General features: G+C 38.4%; 1 protein-coding gene across 1 annotated transcript; it reads right to left on the reverse strand.

Annotated features, from left to right (window-relative positions):
- Nucleotides 1-555: 555 nt before the first annotated feature.
- Nucleotides 556-14,511, reverse strand: LIPM (lipase family member M). The gene is made up of 9 exons (XM_004583378.2): nucleotides 14,191-14,511; nucleotides 11,091-11,208; nucleotides 8,414-8,612; nucleotides 7,477-7,586; nucleotides 4,448-4,584; nucleotides 4,163-4,309; nucleotides 2,715-2,786; nucleotides 1,867-1,938; nucleotides 556-861 (listed from the first exon to the last, which is right to left on the reverse strand). The coding sequence occupies exons 1-9, from the start codon at nucleotides 14,332-14,334 to the stop codon at nucleotides 592-594; spliced, it is 1,269 nt and encodes a 422-aa protein (XP_004583435.1). The 5' UTR covers nucleotides 14,335-14,511; the 3' UTR covers nucleotides 556-591.
- Nucleotides 14,512-15,253: the final 742 nt, after the last annotated feature.

Here is a 15,253-nt window from a genome sequence, read left to right on the forward strand (position 1 = left end):
CTGACATGCACATCTGTGAATAATGCACTTAGGGGACAACTCACAAATAACCCACAAAATTCTCTCAGTTAAGATCCAACTGTGAAACTCAGTACTTTTTAGGATTTCATCCGTAATACACATTGCTTTTTATGGCTATGTTTAAAGCAGCTTGGTTTCCTGACATAAAATTACATCTGTATGGCAACAAGTAATATCTAGTTTGTTGTCAAAGTCAGCAACAACCCAGAGATTCAAGATCTTGCAGTCTGTGCCAATTTGTCATTTTATTTTATTGCTACAAACATGGAAGTTTATGTGAACAACATAGAGAATCTCTACATACTTTCTGGCTACCAGGTAAAATCTCTTCAAGATGGTGGACTATAACATAGCACAAGGCATCTGTGTTCATCCATTGAATGCTTCCACACCAATGAGGTAAATGTTGGTTGAGTCCCAAATGCAGAAATTTGAAGAAATACTTCTGTCCTCTTTTTCAGCAGCGTGGTGGGCTTCCAGTGTTAGAAATCCTCCTTGCAATCTTCTAATTATGACCCTGGTCCTGTCTACCCTGAGGTTATGCTGAAGACTTGTCAGCATCAGGTTGTTTCACGGTGTGACCTTGCATGTTCCCTGGGAAAGGTTGCTTTCTTCCTGCAGCATCAGATCTATGATTTCATTGTACATCCTGTCAGGAGCATCCAACCCCCAGATAAAGTCTATGTGAGCCCATTCAGGGATGTTCTTGTGGTAGATGAGGTTGGTTACTTCCGAGAGCAGTGTTTTCACATCCTCTGGGTTTGAGAGCCAATCCTGACCACCTGTCCACATTGCTGTAGGGACCGTCATATCGCTGACTTTGTATCGAATAGGAGTTGGCTGGAGAAATAGAACAGCTTTTAGTTCTGGGTAATTGTTGGACTTCCAAACTCATAATGGGCATTATAAGCTCATAATGGGCAAATAAAGATAAGGATTTTGATGGATATAGAAGTAGAACTACCTATATATAGAATTAGCTGACAGCAACAATTGAATTTAATCTGCAAGGTTGTTGTATAATGTGTCCTATTTCCTAGCATTTTATATCTAGAATTACGTGCAGGAGTGGATGTTAAGACTTATGGAATACTCTTTAAAGACAATTAGGCTGCATCTAGTCCACTCCCTCTCGTTTTGTTGATATGGTCAGTGGTTATTTACTCACATATGTGCTAATTAATAATATTCAATAAAAATTTTACACTCAAAAGAGTGTACTTGTCCAAAAGAGGATACTTGTCCATTTCCCATTCTATACACTTCTAACTTTATTACGTATTATTTTTCTGCAACTTAGAAATCACAGACTACCTGAATGTGTGGTCAGGGGAAAAATCTCTCAATAATCACATGATCCAATCATTTTTAAGTTTTATGGATATAATCTGAGGCCTGGAGAATCAGTGCCGCCAACTCACTCAAGTTTATAGTGCAGAAGCAAGACTGGCACAGTCATCCTCATCCACTATCCCCTGTCCTTTATATGGCACTGTGAAACAACTGCCTCTCCACCGTCTCCCTTTGTTTCTTTTAATACTAAAAGGATCCTTCTGAAATGCACCGTGGACCACTGGCTTCCCCAGATGGAATCTTGCCTGTTTTGCTTCTGAGAAGCTGGTGCCTGTTCACAGAGCAGTGTCAGCTAGGGGAACAAAAGCCCCCTACTCCGTCATAGAAGCAGAGAAACCTCTTAACTAAGCTATGAAGCTCCCATTTTCAAAGAGACTTTAATCTGAATTATCACTTTCTGCTTGATCACTCATGTTTTTTCACTCTAGAATGTGTGTTTCTCAGACATTTCCGAAGAATATATTCTCAGCAGTTGATAGTTGAGCTTCTCACCTGGTTGCCTTTCTCCAGATTCTTGGTCTCACTTCCCCAGTCAAATGCCCGGAGTTCTCCAGAACTCACTGCCTAAAAGGAAGCAAACATCTATGAGATAGTCAAAGATGTACCTAATTAAGAGTGTTGGTGGTAGACATGCTCATCAGGTCTGCCCTTGTGAGGGGTGCAGAGAGAAAAACTATTGAAGCTTCTGTTTCATCTTGGGATGATATTTAAAATGGTAGAAAAGTAAGGATGGGGGTCATTGAAGGAGAAAGATCACCGAAATAATTTTCTACCACATCATCAACTCCAGGAAGTTCACCTATTTGGTACAATTAAAAGATTATAAAAGGAGAGCACCTCTGAAATTGTTCAATATGAAGATACTTGGTATTGGAGATCAAAGTTTAATCCAACTAAGAATCCTTTAGTTTTGATCATACAATCTCAGTCTCTCTACAGCCATCACCCTACGTATGCCTTTTTTCTCCTAAGACTGCTGGCATAAAGAACTGCTGTGGAAATCCCTTTGGCCAATTAGGCCTACCCTAGCATTCTGGTTTCCACTTGATCAGGCTGCTGAAAAAACTAGAGTAGGTTGTTGAAATACTGTCTCCTCCTGCCAACCCCCCTCAGGTGACCAGTGACGGATTGGGACTGTCTTAATGCACACATTTAAGAAGTCCCTTCCTCTCAATTCCTGAGAAGTTTCAATGAGCTAGATTAAATTCAGTTGAAACAGCATTCACCAGATTATATTTAGTTTTAGCATAGATGCAAACGAACTCTTGGTTTGCCAAAGAGTATCCTTTTGTATTTTAGCAAAATGTACATGTCTTTCACCAACACTGCTTCATGCTTACCTGGCTCCAGTGAAGAATATTCTGTACAGATGTTCCAGCAGGAGAATGGGCAACATACACATTTGCTCGACTCTGTAACAAAGTACGAGTGGTTTTTTGGGAAAGCTCATAATATGTGCACCTTATCAAGGCCAAATCTCCAGGGTGGCAGACTAAGAAAATGGACCATTACTAAATTATCAGAAATTTTTAATGAAATGTTAATGTACAAGTAAATAACACTAAATATCACCCTATGTTTTAGAATAGCTTCTCGTTGAAGATCTGACTACTTCTTTTAAAAAAGCTTACTAAGATGGGTTCTAGAGATGGGTCTGTATTAAAATCCTAGAACTACTGTGTAATTTTTAGATGATTTTGGACTGTTTATTCCACCAACTCTCAGTGAACTAAAATGTAAAGTGGGGGTATGAGCATTGTTATCTCATCTACTTGTTATAAGGAACAGCAGCCTGTCACATAGTAAATGGTTATCAGATCGTGCCTATAAATAAAATTATTGACTGAAAAAGGAAGGAAAAAGTCTTCAGAAATGAGTGGTACATTACCCTAGCTGCTGAGAGTGATGCTGGCCGGCCGACTACCCTCCTCTGTCAGCCTTCTGTAGGGTTTGTCCCAGCTGCGGAAAGATCTCACCTAATGCCTGCCCTCTTGGTGATGTGGTCTGCATGAAGTGGTTAGTTGATGTGGGGATAGAAAGATCATCTTCTTTCACCCTCCCAACTTGAAACAACTCTGAAGGACAGCCTATCCTCACACATTTTTGTAGGTTCGACTGAGGTTCCTACTGAGACTGCATCACAAGTTGAATTTTACATTTCCCAAAACCTGTTTCCTCCCATTCTTTAGGTATCATTCCAAGAATGGAACCCCAAATCACTCTGCATTTTAAACTCCATTCCCGATGGAGTGGTTTTCTCGGAACTCACTTAAGTCACCTCAGCTGTCAGTTAAGTCTGAGCCCAGTTGAAGCTCCCAAGAGATTTCGTCAAGGAACTTAAACTTCAAACCTGCAGGGCTTGTGTATACAAGGGATTAAAGACACATGCATAATAGTCTTTGTTGACAGCCATGTTCTGGTCACTTTTTTTAAACCTCTTTAAAAATCTGATTTCAGATCTATTTTATTTTCTTCACTGCCACGAATACAGGAGTTTCTAAAACATCTGTGGAAAATGAGTCTTATGAATCAGCTATGTATGGACTTCAAGTTTTTGTTTTAATTCCATTTTTCCACAAATGTTTTCAAGTACCCTCGTGTAAGCTGTGACATTTAGTGCCATAATATTAACCTCGCCTCATGCTCATTCACTCATTTCCTTACCATTTTGAAACCAGGGAGTACATCATTTCTCTATTTCACTGATATCAGCATAGCTGTAAGGGGTGGCATTCATAATCCTTGGCTTTGCTTTAGAGTCTTGAGGAATCAGTAGATTCCCACTTACCATGTTCATGTTATTGGTGTTGAATCCTCCCAGAAGTAGGATGATATTGCTACAAATCTGGTCAAGAATCATCTGACCACAGAGGTAAATAACAAGTTGCCTGAGAAACCTGGTCTGATACAGAAATTCTTTTTTACCAAACAATCCCTGTAAAATACAAGGTGAAATGACAGACATGACATGATAGGCAGAAAATAAAAGTGACTCATTTATAAGTGTATGTTTAGGATATAGACCTGGAAGACTCTTCTATATATGCAGAGAATGATCTGAGGGACCCCATACCTTGATCATCATATCTGGCAGCAACAAAAATTTGGTCCCAGGGCTTTTTGAATATTTGACAGTGGCTATGGGTGCTAAAGCAAAATACATTTTTATTTTCTTAGCCAGCTCTGGCATAGTGGAGAATGCAATAAATCCTACAAGAGAAGAAATATGTCAATATGGATATTGAATATACGAGAACTTGTAAATCGTGCAATTAACTGTTACCAAGATTATTCAATAACTATGTGTGATTATGTCTTAGTTCTCCTGTAAAATTTGATGGAGGGGCAATGGTGAAAAACTGTTCTGTGTTTCCTATGAAACCTAGCCATTTGCTTTTTTAAAATTATTATTTTATTTTAATAATCTTTACATAATTGATTAGGGCACAAAGGGTCTAGGGCTACAGGAAAGTGGGTAAGACCATTGTTTCCGCAGCCATTTGCTTTTAAGTAGTAGATACTCATTGAACTAAATCATTGGATGAAATAATGCTGACTTTAGAGAAAAATATGTTGAGAAATAATTGCCTGCTGGATACTTTGCTGGAATCCTTTCAAGAATATCGTACATTAAAAAGATAGGAATCCACTTTTTAGTGAAAAAAAAAACCTCAAAATTAAGGAAATTGTCTAGTTTGATAGTAAGTTTGTTGAGATAACAAGGCTTTTGTTGTTTCTTGACTCCCAACTCTTGAAGAACCCAAACTGTAATAGTTTAGCAGGCAGATTGTCTAATGAACTTTTTTTTAAATTTCTGTTGCACATTTGATATGAGACCTTGGTTAGACAAGGGTGCACCTAATGTGTATACCTAAAGTATTTCTTGAAATGTCACTCTTTGCAGGTGATGTATGTAGGACATAGTAGAGAAAACGTCTGTTGCACAAAGGTGTGGCCATTAGCTTTGAAACATTGTATGCCTGTTTCACAGGAGTGTGTGTGCTTTTTACCTAGTCTAACATTTGCAGTTTCATGGGTGGAGAGGAGAGTTAAGCAGAGAAAACTGGAATTACACAGTCTTGGTTGAGTTCCCTAGAGATGAGTGGGTTCTGAGAAGGCGCCTTTCCTGCCTTTGATTAGTTTGGTAGCCACATGCAAAGTTGGGCCTCAAGATGATTTGTGTCCGCTTGTCCTCCCAATTATTGCACTGTAGGACTGAGCTAGTAATATATGAAGCTAGGTCCATCTTGATTCCAAACATAATACAAATTCCCTCAAATGTCAAGATCTGAAAACTCTAGATCATTTTCCCATTACTTCTAGCACAAAGAGTACTGCAGGTACTCCCTATTACCAGCTCCATGGTTTATCAACAGAAGAATCCAAGAATCCTACTGGATTTTTTGCTTTTGTTTGTTTGTTTTGTTTTGCCTTTTCCCTCCTCTGAAATACTATCTAGCCTCATTGTTAACAGTTTAGTTTTCATCTCTGATGAAATGGTTTGAGGAGAGACAAAATATTTTAAAGGGCCTCTGAATATCATTAGAGTTGGACAGCCATATAACACTGTAACTATCTGTAAAAGGTAAAGTGAGAGTTTGACTAGAATTTGCTAATATTATTGAAAAAATAAGGAAATGAAAATGTAGACATTAAACTTCATTTATTCTCTAGAAAAAAATGCATAAAAATAAGCCAGCTAAACTGACCCTTAGTTCCAACAGTCCTTCAGTACCTGGAGTTCCTGATTCATAACTCAGTTTTATTTTTCACATAATGGGATTGTGACTGTTGGGAAAGTTCCATAGGAAATGAATCTTACCCAAGTGGCTCCAATGAGTTGGGGAGGCTAGTTTCATATGGTAATCTACATGAGCTTGCTGCAAAACAGAAGTCAGTGGTTCCAGGCCATATATAATTGAGTGTTTGCTAAGCATGTGTGCTTTGCATCTCCAGTGTGTTTGCTAGCAGCGTGTAACTTGCAGAAGACTATCAACTTTGAACACAGGAAGCTTCATTAGAAGATCTTACGCAAATAGGAGTTTTCTTGTTAAAATTATGACTTTCTTTTCTCTTGAAATTTCTCAGAATGAATACTCTTTTCCTTACTTCCTTGAGGATAGAACCTAAACCTCAGTTAGTTCAGGCACGTGGCCATTCTTCCTGGAGATGAAAAGCTAACAAACCATTAACTCAGTTTGAGGATAGCCTCTAGTCATCATTGTCGACTTCTGCAGACTCAGATTACCTGAAAGTCAGTAACTAAGACCAAATTGGCTGGGCAGTTTGTGTGTTGAGTAAATGAAAAAAAAAGTTCTTTGAATTAGCTAAAGCTGGACTCTAGAAAACATAAGAAGCTCTTCTCAATCCTGGAGAGCTATCTTCTCATGGTACACTCTGTGTCTCTCATGACCTTCCTTCATCCCAATCTAAATCAAGCACCTTTTTTTTTTCTAATGATTTTGGTCTGATACAGGGCCAGGAAAGCCATGGTCTACACTCTCACCTCCCCATGAAAGTGCTCTGTATTCTGCAGGGACCATGCGTTAAGATCTCTCACAAATTCATCAAAAGCAAAAGGACTTCAGCATATAATTCCAGACACTGCTGTTAGAATGTAAAGAGGAAGAACTGAGCGATATTTATATCAGATCTTTTTTGTATGATAGTGCTATTTGTTGATCACTTGTCATGAGGCAGACACTAAACTTGCATTCATTCATACTTTGTGCTGGGAACTGCTCTTAAAACTCTGTTCGGATTTCTACCATTGTAGAGCTCACATACATCATCATACGGGTTAGACCAAACACCTGCACCACTTCTAAGAGGGCATTATGATGCCCATGTTGAAGATGAGGAAACTGAGACAAGGGAGGTAAATAATTCCACAGGAATAATTATCTTGTGTACTGCATAGGTCAAGGCAAGGCTCTTGCTCTTTCTACCATACCCCATGCTTCTCTCAATCCAGTTCCTGTTTCCTGTAGCCCCAACAGGGAAAAGGAAAGGGCCTGATCAGAGAGTAATGTGACATGAATGTTCTTAGGCATAAACTTGTGTTTCTTCTGAATATACAAACCTGCTTTCCTGTGAACCTACCCATGGTGGTTCCCTGTGAATAGCCAATATAATAGATATTTTCCTGGCCCGTTTTCTGTAAAATAAAGTTTATCACTGCAGGAAGGTCAAACCTAGCCATCTCATCATAACTACAAAGGGAAAAGAGAAAGTTAATGAACAATTATAATCAAGAACAGACAAAACCACCCTGAGGATTTACCTATAATCAATGCCTGAGTCAATCCTGATAGTGTGCTTCTGTACCCCTCACATCACTCAGAGCAAACTTGTTCCCACCCCGTAATGCTCACGGGGGTCTGAGGGCTCACAGGCTTTCAGCAAATGGTAGTTTCTGCAGATGTTACCTCAGAGTGATAGTCATCTTCAGTATTGATTGAGCACATGACCCACCTCCTGGTGGAAAGGCCCTGTTACACTGTTACCAGCAAAACTACAAGTCCATAAGATTCATTTACAGCAAAAGCACAAAGAGTACTGCAGGTACTCTTCTGTTATGGATATAAAAACAGGTTTAATGTCATTGGTAATTTAAAATACCAAAAATATTTTTTCTGAGACCACCATGTGTCCAGTTGAAGGTCCCCAAAGCTTAATCATTTAATTTGATTTAGTGCTGCCCGATCTCATCTCCTCTGGGGGTACTAGCCCTTATCACTCATGAAAGAGTTAGCTCCAGGATACCCACCTACAGGTTAGTGGAATACCCTTTTTGAATTCTAATACCAGTCACCCAAAACCACCCCCCATTCTCATCTCACTTTCCAGACCCAAGCTTCTGTATGGGGAACCCAACATCCCTTATTCCTTCCCCCAAAATGTAATTATTTAAAAAACCAAAGGAAACTGTCAGAATATTGATGATATGACCTAACTGAATTACTCATAAATCACAATTATTTACTCAATTCTCTCAAAGAGATTCCATTTCAACCTCTCTTCTCCAGATTTCATATACCTGAAAGCCCAGAACTCATCTTGGTCTATGGAGAGTGTCTTGTGCTTCCGAGACCATGTATTTCCCCTGCTGTTCCCCATCCACACATCAAAGCCAGCATCTGCCAGAATGAAGCCCAGGCTGTTGTTGGGTAGGTTGGAGATCCAATTGCTAGCATCTCCAAGTAGGCCATGCTGCAGTAATACCACAGGCCTGGCACCTGCAAAATTGATAACATTCCAACTATGTAAAAATGTTCTCTACCTTTCTTATTATCTCTTAATGTGCAGAGGCATTCCAGTCAAACAAACCTATGATCAGATCTCCATTAAGATGCTTGATAGCTTAATTATTGTGGCTGGTTGTTTAATCTTTTAACGCAAGAATTTCCTCAGAAGTAAAATGGCATTTTTGCTCTGCTTACCAAGATAGATTTTAAGAAATAGATGATAAAATGCCTAGCAAAGAAACACTCAATGAAATTCAACTTTACTTTTTAAAAAAAGATTTATTTATTCTTATTGTAAAGTCAGATGTACAGAGAGGAGGAGAGACAGAGAGGAAGATCTTCCGTCCGATGATTCACTCCCCAAGCGACCGCAACGGCCAGTGCTGGGCCGATCCGAAGCCAGGAGCCAGGAACTTCCTTCCGGGTCTCCCACACGGGTGAAGGGTCCCAAAGCTTTGGGCCATCCTCTACTGCCTCCGCAGGCCACAAGCAGGGAGCTGGATGGGAAGTAGAGCCCTTATGGGACCCCGGCACGTTCAAAGCAAGGACTTTAGCCGGTAGGCCACCACCCTGGGCCCAACTTTACTAGTTTTTATGTGTGTATGTAATTATTATTACATTATTACATTATTATTGTTGTTTTTCTGGTTTTCTCATGAAATATTGGAAGTGCTCCAGGAGATGACATAGTATTACGATTAAGATGGATGAATATCTATGATTTACAATTAAGATTTGTGACTATATAAATGGCCTTCATGTTAAAAGAACTCGCAGCCAGATTGAATACATTCTAATTGTTCAAACACAAGCAAATCTGAACATCAAAATAAGTCATAATAGTAATGAATGCTATCGATTGAATGATTTAAGAATCACTTTCTTGAAGGCAATGGGAGCTGCAGGAACAATACCAGCCACAAGAGGGAAGTATTTTGTACCAATTAGATGAAAAAGGCTAGTGCTGCTATTTTGAATAAGTAACAACCAAGGAAAGTTGCATTAAATATCTGATGAAGATAGTGGTTCAAGTGGAGAAGGGTAAGTTGAGAGGCACTAAGTTGGAGACATTATGGAAATATAAGTCATAGATGTGTAAAAAAGGGTAAAAGACCTTACAACCAAAAAGCTATAGGAATACAGTGTGAAATAAAACAGAATCCTGAATCAATGGTTGTAAGATTTTTCTCTGTCTTTGCTCCTTTCTGTATATCTGACTTTATAATAAAAAAGAAAAGAAAAAGAAAAAAGAACATGGGATGTAATGGTGGGTAGAATCTAATCCAAGTGCAACATACTATCTAGAACTAACACAGTTTTCGTGGAGATGGCAAGTAAGCTATTTAACCTCTGTGAGTGGCAGGTTTTTTTTTTTTTGGTGTTATTGTAAAAATTAAACAAGATTGATGCAAGTAAAAGTATTCAACCTTTCACCCAGAATATAAAAAGAACACAGGAAATGATGGTGTGTGTACACATGGCAGATAATGTAGTGGCTAAACAGAACTGAAAAAGTAAAAGGAACACACTCAAATAGAAGATGGACACAATTTTAGTTAGTAATCAAGATTAATTTTTGAAACAACAGAAATAGCTGAAAAGTTTCATATGCAAAAGGTAGAATTATACAAATCAAGCAAACATGTACAAACGGATTTTTAAAATGTACAAATAGACTCTGATTCTTAAAGAATTAACATCTTAGGGGTCTGGGCAAGATAGTCTAATGGCTAAGGTCCTCACTTTGAATTTACTGGGATTTCCCAGCAGGGGTGCGGGTTCTAATCCTGGCAGTCCCGCTTCCCATCCAGCTCCCTGCTTGTGGCCTGGGAAAGCAGTTGAGGACGGACCAAAGCCTTGGGACCTTGCACCCACGAGGGAGACCCGGTAGAGGCTCTTGGCTCCTGGCTTTGGATCAGCGCAGCTCTGGCTTTTGTGGCCGCTTGGGGAGTGAATCAGCGGACAGAAGGATGGAAGATCTTCCTCTCTGTCTCTCCTCCTCTCTGTATACCTGAGTTTCCAATAAGAATAAATAAATCTTAAACAAAAAGATTTAACATCTTAAATCTTGAATGTTGGGGTGTGCAGGGATGGGCACCAGGTACTATACTTGAGTTTGCATTCTTCAGGACAAGTGATTGGTGTAGTTCACCCCAAAACTAGTAACTGAATGTTCTGGAGGATTTATGTTGGAAGGGTTTAGGGTAATGTCTTAAATGTTAGAAAGAGCCAAGAAATGGGCATTATTTTATGAAAATCAAGCACTTATGTTGACTTGAGATGAAGAAGGCTGTGGGGTGGTTTAGGACCATACTGATGTAGACTTTGTAGAACTGGCAGCATCCTTTGACATGATAAGTGGAATCCAGTGTATACTAAATACATAGGTCTGTCCTGCATAGTCAAGCCACAGTGGAGATATAACAACAGGGAAAATTGCCATATTGGCATGACGTGAGATTAACATACCTGCCTTCTTTGCTTGCAGTAAACCTTGAGGGATTCTGTTGACAGAAAGGATATATCCATCTTCAGTTGTGACTTCGTACTCCTCACAGGGATACCCTTTATGTTGGATGATCTCACTCTATGGAAAAAATAAAAACATAAAATTTCCTTTGCATTCAGTTCTAAAAGTCTGTATTTTCATTGATCCAGAAGTAAGCATAGATTTCTGGAGACTATAGACAAGAAATTTCTTGATTTTCATTAGCTAATCATGCTACCTTAGAAAAAAATCAGTGAATGTCTCCAGAGCTCACTTCCATAATTTTAAATATGGAATCTGAACAACAACCATGATTCTCCAAGTTTGGGCCCTGGGGTCAAATAATTAGTATTATTTGGGTATTTGTAAGAGGTGAATATCATCATTGTCTTGGCAAACCTGCTGAATCAGAAGATGTGAATACAAACCAACAATTTGTGATTCAACAAACTCTTCAGGAGATCCTGATGGAATATTTGAGAGCCTCAAACCAGAAAGGTTATTTTGAAAACTGAGTATGCATCAGGATCATCCATGTCGTGTAAGCATATAAATTCCTGCACCCTGTTTCAAGCTAGAGATCAAGTGGTTGTAATGCAACCAGTGGGGTGCCTGTTCCAGGATAACTTACGACAGTCGTGGAATCATGCATTCTCCAAGCCACAGACTGAAGAGCAGTGATTATTGTCATTTTCTAGGGTAAATATCCTTAAATAAATTTGAGGAAAACTACAAAAATCTACCAAAATAAACTTATCTTTTAATTCTATTTCCCACAAAAGTTTAAAGTTCCTTCATATAATCTTTTTTGCCTTTTGAAAATGGTACGTTCTTAGCTACTTGTGCTATTCCATATACTGACCTATTTGCTCTTTCCGTAAGTAACTCCGATTCATTTTGTAGACTTCAGAAAAACCTTCTTAAGTGAATTAGTTTTCATTATTTTATGCTGTCTTATTTCAAATCTAATTACTCTTGCATGAAGTAATGAGTGCCTACCTTTAAGCTCCATGAAATCATGGTCTTTGATATTTTTAGCTCTTCCTGTAATATCAGTGCACAGCACAGTATCGGGTTTTGTAGGTGCTCAATAAATACTTGATAGTAAAAATCCATGAATCCAGTTATATATCAAAGTATGGGCTAGAGCATAATTAATATTTGTCAGTACATACAGTAAAACAAATTCAGACTCTGAGCCAGTTTTATTACCATGTTACTGAATTTACACCACTAGTTACATGAATTTTCTATTTTATTTTGGCTTTCCATGCTTAATTGCTCAACAGCAGAATCCAATTCTATGGGACTTAGTGTTTGGGTTCCTGAAATCCCGAAAGTGTAGTGTTAGGAATTCCCAGTGCATGGGACCTGGGAAATTTTCTTTCTATCTGTCTACAGATAAAGTGATTCCCTCACCAAAACAAATTAAAAAAAAAAAAAACATAGCGATGAGTGTGGGACATTTTCAAGATCAGGAGAATAGTTCCCAAGTATCAACATCAATGAGATAGCTGTCTGGAGAAACCATCAAAGACAGTCAATAAATGAAATGGTCAAAGGAATGCTGCTTTTTTAATACTATGCAGGTACAAAATGTTTTTTAATGGCTTATAAGAATTTTTAGACCTATACAAGGGAGTTTCTGTGAAAATCTGTATGCGTGAGTGTTGAAGTTCTCCTTTCTGTGAGAAACTCAGTCTATGGAACGTGGACAGTACACACATTGTCTTACTTTTGTGGAGTTTGTCTCTCTTCCTTCTCTGTCAGATTTTACTGCCTCATACTTATAATTATACACAGTGTGTATGTAAGCAGACCTGAATTTAAATTGTAACTCCACTGTGTACCAATGGTGTGGCATTGTTTAACTTGCTTGACCTCTTTAATTCCAGTTCCTTGGTTGGAAAATGTTGAGTGATCCTATCCACTGCCTAGGGTACAAAACATGAAGAAATGAAACTAAATGAAATGAAACAAAATTAAATAGATTATTTTCATCTTTTATCAAAATCACTACTTTGGTACAAGTGCTACCATGTGATGGTCGTTACTATAACCTAATTTAGAATTTGAAAATAATATCCTTTTCTGGAATACACCATTCTCAAGGATACCTACCGAGGCATAGCATCATGCCTTCATTTTACTATTAAGAGTGTCTTTCTAAGACAGAAGAAAGAACAAGTCAGTCAACCACCTCAGCTATATGTTGGCAGCGAAATACTAGGCAAATGAAGACTCTATGATGGACTATGTCAATCAGTGGATTCTTCAACAACTTCATCGAGCTGGGAGTGGCAAAACTGGCAGCAATTCATAACTGGTGGACTATTAAAACCACTTGAGCAAGTATCTCAGAGCATGCCCCACATCTGGGACGTGGGGTGGGTGGGAAACTGGGTGGGGCTTCTCGCTCAATATCCCCCTTTACCTCAGGTACAAGAAGCAAACAATATGGACATAATAGTCTTACCCACTTTCCTATAGCCCCTGAACCTTTTTTTTTTTTACCGTAATTAACTATGTAAAGATTGTCAACAATATAATAAAAAAAAAATCTAAAAAAAAAAAAGTGTCTTTCTAGTCCCGCTCAGGGTTCTTTAACTATGAATCAACAGTTACTAGTCTGAAACACCATGAAAAATATAGATTGGAAGGTATAGGATGATAGTTATTTGTGGATGATCTAATAGCAAGAAGTGAGATTGACATCTTCACAACATTGAAGAAAAAGCAACAAGCACAGGCAAAAATGGAAATAATCATCATCTGGGGCTAAAAGTTTTTCAACTGTTTTTCTGCTCATACAGTGAGTTCAAGTGCTCAAGAAGAAAACGCATTGAAGTACAAAAGGATTACATCATGTTTCCAAGGTTACCGAATTTGTTTGAGGTGTCCAGGTCACCTAACAGCTAGTTTAGCATTCTTTCTAGTAAAGTAAATTGCTTCCTCATTACACTTTTCTAAACATCACAACTATGTATAAATATAATACCTAATGCAAATAAAACATATATGAAAACATTAACATGTAAGGCACTTCTTTCCCCCCAAATAGTATGGAAAATACTGACTTACAACATTCATGAAAGCTTCTGGGTCCACAGCTTTAGTTGGCATATGTCCCGAATTCACATTGCTTTGAAAGAAATACGCCACCAGAATCAGAAGCCACATCTCCACTCTGTGTGAAACAATCCATGCTCTTAAGATTTCTGACATGGTCCAACATGCACATTTACTTTTTCTTGGCACGATAACAACTACGTCTAAAGTCAGAGAAGGATTTGTGGGTTTAAAAACCCTTTCCTATGTTTTTCAGCTGTAATCCCTTCTCCAAATGTTCAAGAGAATTAATTCTGTAAACTTGGTTGACAGGTACAGAAGGAAACCAAGTAGACTGGAAACACTGTCCAGGATGTCCCAATATCTTCTGGCTCCTCCTACTCCTCCCTCACACAACTTATAATCACCCATCCTTTAGCTTTAAGGTGTGTAGAGTTTTCTCTGATGCAACCTGGAGTTTCATGAGTGTTTCACAGCTCGTAAAGCCTCTGCTCTTCCACCAGCAGGTAGTTAGAACCACAGAAAATGTCTTTCCCTTCCCCCAACTCTAGTTTTTATCATTCTTTGACAAGCGCACCATACAGAAGCTGCAGAAAGCATGACAAATTTCTGTTGTTACCAAGGACTTCAATAATCACTGTTCTTTGGAGTGAAGAACAAATACAGTGATACGTACTTTAACATAAAATGTTAACAGTGTTAAAAAGATTTGTATTGTAGAACAGTTCTTCCATATTTAGCCCATTTCTGCTAGTTCAATCAAACAGAGGTACATAAAGCTTCTATTGTGGATTATATCAATTAGTTAATTTGAGAAAATGGTTAGGTGGATACCTGGTAATTCATCTGCATTAGCTAAGCTGGAGAGTTGGTGAGTGGCAATCTAGTTGTTTTCAAGAACTGAAGGCTCCAGTTTAATTGACTTTGAAGTGATGTTAGCAATTCTTTAGTCTACTAATAATAGAGCAGGCCAAGAGGGTATTTTTTTCTGTCATTCTTAGTAAAGGATGTGTTAAACATAACTAAAAAAATTAAACTGTTTCTCTTCTTCTACATTGACTCTTCAGAGCTGAAC

This window comes from Ochotona princeps, chromosome 13, assembly GCF_030435755.1.
Source record: "Ochotona princeps isolate mOchPri1 chromosome 13, mOchPri1.hap1, whole genome shotgun sequence".
NCBI lineage: Eukaryota > Metazoa > Chordata > Mammalia > Lagomorpha > Ochotonidae > Ochotona > Ochotona princeps.